This window comes from Cebidichthys violaceus, unplaced genomic scaffold (genome assembly GCF_023349555.1).
Source record: "Cebidichthys violaceus isolate CVI_PGR_0920_01 unplaced genomic scaffold, fCebVio1.0.p SCAF_540, whole genome shotgun sequence".
NCBI classification, from domain to species: Eukaryota; Metazoa; Chordata; class Actinopteri; order Perciformes; family Stichaeidae; genus Cebidichthys; species Cebidichthys violaceus.
In genome coordinates, this window is record NW_027176751.1 from 18956 (window position 1) to 28131 (window position 9176).

Consider the following 9176-nt stretch of genomic DNA (forward strand, 5'->3'; position numbering starts at 1 on the left):
TGGTGAATTAGCATTAATGGTTCCCATCTTTGCATAGTTTAGCTCATTGTTTTGGTATTCTAGCCAGCCACATCCGCTCTCGTTTACCTTGTTTCCAGCCACAAGCTTTTTTTAACAAACAAAGTTGTGATAAGCCCGCTGTACACAACCTGCCCAGCACAAAACAGCAGACAGAAAAAGTTAGCGACTAGCTGCTAAACATAGATGAGCATCTATGAGCAAAAGAGCCAGATATGTCTATCAAGTGCTGGTAGAGACCAAAACAGAGCTATAAGAGAGAATACTGGAAAGGAGATATAGTGTACATTACAATCTTCCTAATACAACCTAGCAGTAGTCGTAGTAGTAACAGTAGTAGTATATATTATACAGGCCATTTATAGTCTAGCATGACATGAACCAATAGCTGCATCACCATGTTGTAACTGGGTCTACGTGGAGCCTCTCTTGTCTTATTTGCATTGAGCATCCAGAGTCAAACATTAACTCTGTGCTAAATCAAATAAAAAACCTGCTCGCTCTAAAAAGCTTGAAAATGCGCGTCACGGTTTGACTCATGACACACAAGTTTATAAAACCCACTGCCACAGCTATACTCAAAGAGAAAGCAGCTGGACGGGGTTCTCACCAGGCCCGTGATCCTGGACTTTGCTTTTGAGTTTTTAAACGCGGAAAAATCTGGAATTTCTTATGGATACGGAATGATTCTGACCTACATTTTCTGTGAAGCATGAATGGAAGAAGGATGCAGGTTGACAGAGCACAGCTGAGGGACACCATGCACCCAGGATCGGGTTATGGCTTATAGCAGTAAGTCGACTGCTTGGACTACATTCCATGTATTGTATTACTTATTTATAAAGGGGGGAGATCAGGTGTCACTGTGGGTTTATACAATACCTACAGTGGTGTAAATGTATCGCTTGGATGTCAAATAAGATGGTAGAGATCATGTTAATGTTTGGAATATGGCTGCGATATAATGCCTCACTCCATTGTGATAATCCACGCTCTTTATTAGGAGCTCACAGGAACTTCCATAAACGGACAACAGAGCGCGGTAAACCTCCGCCTGCAACACTTCATTAATAATTTCACAAAACCTGTGTTTATGTCAGATTATGTGGCCGTGATGATTTGGAGAGACTTGTCAGGGCAACACATGTGGGAGATACAAGCACATGTAATTCACACTATTGAGCAGGAGTTCAACCAAGGACAACCAAAAAAAAAAGGGGGTGGGGGCGGATATGAATAAACTAAGACGGGCAGGTAAAGCCCATAGTTGTGTCCAAATGGCAGCTTGTCAGTCATCTCCGCCGTGTGCTCCCTTAGGACTCCTCCTGCTGCTGATTGGAGTGATTTATCTTGTCCAGGCCAGACCCATTGACTTCTGGTGCAACCGTCAAGCCAGGAAAACTATGGAGAGAAAGATCGAGGGGCTGAGGACAGACATGGTGAGGAATTGTGCAATAATGTTGATTTAAGTAAAGACGAATAGACGTGTTTCTGTGTAAAAAAAACCCCCACAAATAAATGTTCCCTTTTTATGTAAAAGAAAGCTTCTTTGTTCATTGATGTGTGTACTCAGGTTGCCTGCGTGGGTGCAGACACTCTGCCCTCCCCTGTGCAGCTGCCATGTGTTTGGATGCATGCAGCAGAATGGGCAAATAAAACCGTACGTTTGTGACATCCACCCAAGCACGTACACACAAATTCCACTTTGTCTGTCATTCATAAATTTGGCAGTCGGTTGCAAAAACTGACAGCTGCTATGATGGTTTTTTTTAACTTCGTTGAATACTTGTCAGGGAATGCAAAAGTAATTTTAAAGTGCAGTAATATATTATGTTGGTTGGCATTTTACACAAATAATTATGTGGTTTAGAAGCAAAACAAATCACCTCTCATCTTCAAAAGATCTACCTGCTGCTGAGGATCTAGCACATTTTAAATATCAACATGAAAAAAAATAAATTATAAATCATGTGTGTTTTCCTCAGAAGAGACCGTTTTAAAATCTAGGTACTGCTAAAAGCATTGGTTTAGGTCATTAATCAAGATTAATTGAGCGAAAAACATGACAATAAAAAAGGTTGGCAATATTCTCAAAGACCTCGGGGGGAAATTCAAACAATGTCTTCCTTATTTGCTTGCCAACTAACATGCTCAGAATGGCAGGTACACAAGTCATCTTGAGCATGTTAGCATACTGATGTTAGAATTTAGGTCGAGTTCAGCCCAGGCGGCAACCTCTGGGCCAAAGCTTCATGTGTTAAAGCTGCATTCTCTCTAGTGTCCACCAGGGGGCGACTCCTCTGGTTGTATAGAAGTCTAGTCTAAAATGACTCTACTTCTCTCTTGATTTATTCCCTCAGTAAACATTGTAAACATGAGTTTATGGTCTCAATCTCTAGTTTCCAGTCTTTCATTTTGCAGCAGATAAAATTTGGATACCGAGTATCAAAGTTTGAAAGGCCAGTTACTTTAACTTCACAGGAACGTTGTGACAGTTGTGCTTCTCCAGCTCCAGCAGAAGTGTGCGGAGGTGGTCGAGGCCCTCCGGCTGTTTGGAGACGGCGTGCAGGAGACGAAGACTCGGTCCACGTCGGAGTGTCAGACCTCACTGCTGGAGAAACTGGAGCGTCACATCGCGAACTACGTGGCCATCGTCAGCAGGCTTCTGACACAGGTGATACTCATTAACGTGAATACGCGTTGTTCGTTGTATAGTGTGCACTTTTAAACATGTTATACGTAGACGTCCACTAAAAAAACTAGGTGCCACTAAACCTATGTGTATGCATGTGATGAGAGAGAGTGAAACGACAATTAAAGGCGGAAGACAAAGATTTTGGATTAAACAATAGGACGTTTTTTTTACATTGGTTGCAAAAAAGCCAAGATGGCGACAGCCGTAATCCAAGATGGCGACAGCCGTAATCCAAGATGGCGCCAGCCAAAAAGCCGAACGCGAGGCTTCAAAAAGAACACAAAGCAATGGGTGATGTCACGGCGACTGCGACCACTTCTTATGTATAATCTATGATCTGGAACCAAGTAAACTAAATACTGAGCGTATGTTTATTATGATTTTGAGCCAATTAAACACGTGAAATGCCAGTATTTAAATACGCTCCCGTCGTTTGAAGCGCGACCTCTTTTACCGAGTAGAACATTTCCTAGCTATCACGTGCTTCATTCCCAATGTCTGCACATGTTTGTCTTGTGTATATTAAATGAATTCCACTTCCGGGCCCTTACAGAACGGCACAGTGACGCCGCCCCGCTCTGCAGTACGGAGCTGTTCCAGCGTGAACTCCACCAGTAAAGTGCTACAACAGTACAGGAACCTGCTCAAGGGAAAGCTGGAACGCCTCGCTGTTGACCTCCGAGACAACGTCCCCGAAGCAGAACAAAGGACAACAAACTAATCCTACTAGAATGCTGTTGTCACACCTTGGCTTTCAGTCAGACCCCAACAAACACTCATTTGTTCCCATGTATGTAAACATGTATTTTTGTAATGTGCGCCACCTGCACTAGCGTTTAAAATGAGCATAGTGTTGGGCGCTTTGCTGGTTCTGCTTGTGTGACATGAAACTTGTGGCTGCAGCGCCCTCTGTGGGTGCTGGATGAGAGGTGCTCCGTGCTGGGCGTCTCATCTCTTCTTCATCTTCATCTTTTAAACTGTGGAAGGCTGGCAAATGTAACTCACTTCATATTTAATATTATATTCAACTCTCTTCATATGACAAAAAGAAGGAGGAAAAGAAGGCATTAAAAAAACACATTTAAATGTAAATAAGACCTTCAAAAACATACAGTTAAAGATACACTTGGTAGTACAAGTGTACACTTAGCAGAAATATAATATAATATTCAGAACTATGTTTTTAGCAGTGTATAATCACCTGAAGCTAAGAATCGTTAGCCCCTCATGTCTACCTAGGGAGCAGGTGCTCTAGAGTCCGGTGTGTCGCACTGCCATGTCTCTACAGTAGCCCAGAAGGGAAAAACCAAACGTTTGGCCCTAAAGAGAACCTTTCACGTTTTTTTTTTATGTCCCCTGAAGGCCACCGTAGTTCTCTGACATGCTTGTGAAACACTCACTGACTTCCGTTGCTCCTTAAAGTGGTGTTATTATGGTATGGATGGCCTCTGACCTCACCGCCAGATGACGCCAAGTCGTACACACTGTCCCTTTAAGGCACTCAACAGCGCCCCCATGAGGAGGCATTCAGATGTTTTTTAAAGCAGGGATCCATGCTGTGTACGATAACAAAATCAACGAGTGCATTTTAAGTTCATCATGTTTTATTTGAGATTTTATGACATCAGTCTTAAAAGTCCAAAGATGTCTGAATGTATGTATATGCGGTGTATGCACACTGACAGTTAATTTGTCTGTATTACTTATTATAGTTTTTTTAAACATATAATATATATATATATATATATATATATATATATATATATATGTATATATATATATATATATATATATGCACATGTATAATATATTTGTAAAATAAGTAATTCTTGCTAAATCACTGTTAGACTCTGCTCGTGAGACTCTGTTACGTGTGTTAATATATTATTTATTTACTGAGGAGGATTTAAGATCGTTTGTGAGGCGGGGGGGTGGGCCATTACATCATCGCACTATCACACTATTCTGTATTATTTGTATCATTTTTGTATCATTAGTGAAGAGCCATTGCATCATTCTTTCAGAATAGAGAGGTGAAAAGAAGAGGAGGAACATGTTAGTTTTGGTCTGATTATTTTTTTTGTCTGCACTCTGTTTTCATTGAAGAAATAAATACTGACTTTTTTTTATACACCGGAAAAAAAATATAATGAATGTGTCAATAATAATTAAATGCATTAAAAAAAAATGTAGTATTTTTCTTCTTTTATCTTTTTTTGTATTGGGAAGTGTTAACAAATAACTACATTTAAACTTTTATTGTCAAAGAGAAAACAAATCAATTCCTTAGTTACTTTCATCAGCAAGTAGCATGAAGAATGCAGCGCTCTGATTGGCCTAGTCCACATGATCACATGACTGTCAGCAACAGGCTGTAAAAGAAGTTCAAGGGATGGATTTGTCAAGCTAGATACTGAAAGTCAGGACAAAACCGGAAACTGCAGCTTTAGTCTTGACAATTGTAGGTATTTTTTCTTCTTCTTATATATATATATATATATATATATATATATATATATATATATATATATATATATATATATATATATATATATATATATTCGTTTGTTGTATATATTCCTGTTGAAATATGTTATTTTTCCCAATTGGTCTTTTATTAATTACAAGAACTTGAACTAGCTTTTATACTGAAAGTTACAACCGGAAGTTTTGCTTGTGAATGTGGCTCGTGGACGTTTTTACGTCACATGATCTTCTTTTCCGTAGGGCACGAGCGCTACGGAGGCTCTAGACATGGACAGTTTGTGTGGACTTCTAACTTGTAACTTCTAACTTTTTTTAGCACTATTTAAAAGTAGAGCTTAATAAACGTTTATGCACGTGTCAAACTGTACTTTTAGAGTACTCCATGAGGGCGCGAGGCTCGTGAAGAGGCAGGTTTCACTATGACAGAGCGGACTCCTCTCCTCCACTACCGCCTCTCCACCAGCGTCAATGAATCCGAGCCGCGGTCGCCTCCGGCCGGCCAGGCCCCGATGCAGCAGCCGGGCCCGGCCGGCCGGAGGAGGTCCGCTCCGCAGCGGCAGCCGAAGAAACTCTCCATCTTCTTCGGCGTGGTGATCCCGACCCTGCTGTCGATGTTCAGCGTGGTGGTGTTCCTCCGCATAGGTGAGTGCGATGGAGATACCCGGCGGTCCACTCAAAATCACTGCGCAGCGCTCTGTGGGTTCCGCCGAACCCCATTCAGAACCATGACATTGTAACGGTACCTTGTTTGTGGGTAAAGTTTTGTGCTATAAAATAAAACTTTATCAGTCTAAAATGAATGTACAGGACTACAGCAGCATACAAAATAGTGCAAACAATAGACATAAAACAAGTATTATAAACGAGTAAAAACACAGTAAAGAATGTTAAAAAAGTAAAAAATCCACAATAACTAAAGTATTATATACACTCACAGAATACTTGCTGTTGCATAGTGTATTTATATTTTATACATATTGTATTTATATCATGTTTAGTGTTGTAACTATGTATCATAAGTATTACTTTGTTTTAGTCAGAATTGTTAAATTGAAATAAAGATAAAAAAATGAAAATGGGATTTGGATTAATAAGCAAATTAATTATGGAGGTTTCATACGCACCAGGACTCAGAATCAGGGACCTATTTTCAGTTTTACCGGTCTGAGAGCAGCCGTTACACACTTTTCTGTAGTTTCTGAAATCTGTGTGTGTGTGTGTGTGTGTGTGTGTGTGTGTGTGTGTGTGTGTGTCCTACACCAGGCATGAGCTTCAATGGAGGAGTTGTAACAGTTTCCTCAAAGCGTTATTAATCGTAGGAGTGTGTGACGCACCGGTTTGTACCGGTCTAGTTCTAGTCATTGTTGAACTTGATCCGCGATGAGTTACAACAGCAGAGAAAAGTCCGTTTGTTCAACACCGAGAGCGTGACAAGTTTCCCGTGACAGATGTGCGCGTGAAGCTAGTAAATCGCAACGTGACGCAATCCACACATTCCTGCTGTCGAAGCATTGAAAATATAAAAAAAAAATGAGAATGACCAAAAAATATGAATAAGCAGCGTTTTGATGTGACCGACTTCCACTTATCGGGCTGTTTTTGTTGTACCTCCAAGTTGTTTTCTCTCTCTCTCTCTCTCTCTCTCTCTCTCTCTCTCACTCTCACCCACCTCCCCCACATGTCTCGTGAGATGTCAGCTGCTATGCATAGTGCACACGCACGCACACACACACACACACACACACACACACACACACACACACACACAGTAGTAGGACTTTAGAGCTACTGCTCTCACAGTCAAACATGCCCACTCCACACAGGAACTGCCCGTCTAGTTTCACTGTGGATGTGAAACTTGTGTGAATGTTCCAGCTGCAGAGTCCATCGAAACAAACGATGACGAAGACGCTCGTGTGTGTGTGTGTGTGTGTGTGTGTGTGTGTGTGTCGTAGGAGAACCTTTCTGGTGGTCGTCCGCTTTTTGGTGTCCGCCTTTATTTACCGCGTACAGACACACGCGTGTGCAGCGTTGTCTGGTTTCAGGTTTGACCCTAACGGCGATATCTGTGTATCGCCAATGCAACAACAAAAATTTTTACAAATTTTCGTTCGTTACACGCGCGCAGTCTTTTCAAAATAAACTTCCGCTTTCACAGAAAACAACTCGGTTATAGTTAGACGACGAAACTACTTGGTCAGTTTTCAGGAAGGTCATTACAGATTAATACAGAAAGTGCAGATTTACAGTAAATTGGGAAATTTACAAACTTCCCTCTTCGGCCACTCTGACGTTCCTAGACCGCAGTTCTGCTTTTAACCAGCTGATCAGTGTTGTTCCGTCTTGTCTGACTCCAGGATTCATGGTGGGTCATTCCGGACTGTACCAAGCCATTGCCATGCTGCTGGTGGCCTACTTCATCATCTGCATGACCGTGCTGTCGGTCTGCGCCATCTCCACCAACGGAGCCCTGGATGCCGGAGGGGCCTATTGTATCCTCTATCACACACACACACACACACACACACACACACACACACACACACACACACACACACACACACCATCAGATGACATGATGGTATGTGGATTTGTTCATTATTTTTAGATAGAGGCCGGTATGTTTCACCGCCAGACATTTTGGTAAATGACCCCAATCAGTGCTGTTTATCACTCAGGAGGACAGTCCAACATCATCATCTTCGTCATCATCATCATCAGTTAACACACATGCATTGCGTTAAGACGTCTGTCTTCTTGGCTTTTGCAACAGTGACTTCCTGCAGACGATTAAATAAAAGTAATTCATTAAACGTGGATCGTGTGGAGTTATATATTAACATGCTGTTAATGCGGCTTGGAAGGACTTTGTTTTGGCGGGGTTAAAGGGCCTTGCTCAAGGGCTCCTCAGTGGTGGCAATGAGGGAGGGGCAAGCGACTGGTTTTTCACTTTCACTTGCTGGTCCAGGGGATTGACCCGACGACCTTCTGGTCACAAGTTCCCTCCTCGAACCTTTTAGGCCGACACTGCCGACGCTTCTTGGGTTCTGTGAGAACAGAAATGTGAACTTTTCCTGAGCGTTCTTCTCTCAGACATGATCAGCAGAGCGTTGGGTCCGGAGTTCGGCGGCAGCATCGGCATCATGTTCTTCCTGGCCAACGTGTGCGGCAGCGCTCTCTTCGTGCTCGGGCTGGTCGAAGCCATCGTGGCCACCTTCGGAGTGCCTGAAGGTGAGTTTCATTTCAATGTTAGTTACTGTAATTACTATTATTTATTAATTATCTTTAAGAAGGTTGCTTGAAGTTCTTGAAGTTGTGTTTTTTTCCATTCAATACAATGGATCCTTTGGAAAACAACATTAACAAACCAGGAGGGTTTAGGTCACGGTCAAAAGTTATGGAAAATCACAGAAAAGTTAAATTTTACAGCTGAAGAAAGTCTTTCAGTGTTCAGTAACTGACTGTTAAAATCTGAGGTTTAAATGATATCTTAGGAAAAGTTACTCCTCATTTTCTTTGTTGTCTTACGAAAGTTCACAGGAAACAACTAAGTTAGATTTAGACAACAAAACTATTTGGTTAGGTTTAGTAAGATTGTGAAAAACTTAGCTAGGTTTAGGAAAATATCGTGAAGTATTTAGTTAGGTTTAGGAAAAGATCGTGAAATACTTAGGTTTAGGAAAAGATCGTGAAATACTTAGTTAGGTTTAGGAAAAGATCGTGAAATGCTTAGTTAGGTTTAGGAAAAGATCGTGAAATACTTAGTTAGGTTTAGGAAAAGATCGTGAAATACTTAGTTAGGTCTAGGAAAAGATCGTGAAAAACTTAGCTAGGTTTAAGAAAAGATCGTGAAGTACTTAGTTAGGTCTAGGAAAAGATCATGAAATACTTAGGTTTAGGAAAAGATCGTGAAATACTTAGTTAGGTTTAGGAAAAGATCGTGAAATACTTAGTTAGGTTTAGGAAAAGATCGTGA

At 41.3% G+C, this 9176-nt stretch overlaps 1 protein-coding gene across 1 annotated transcript; it reads left to right on the forward strand.

The window, feature by feature from the left end:
* Nucleotides 1–5619: 5619 nt before the first annotated feature.
* LOC137888505 (solute carrier family 12 member 9-like) lies at nt 5620–8431 on the forward strand (the record flags this gene model as incomplete). Its single annotated transcript, XM_068731908.1, has 3 exons — nt 5620–5842; nt 7558–7692; nt 8294–8431. Coding segments are annotated over exons 1-3 (496 nt in total), but the record flags the coding sequence as incomplete, so codon positions are not given.
* Nucleotides 8432–9176: the final 745 nt, after the last annotated feature.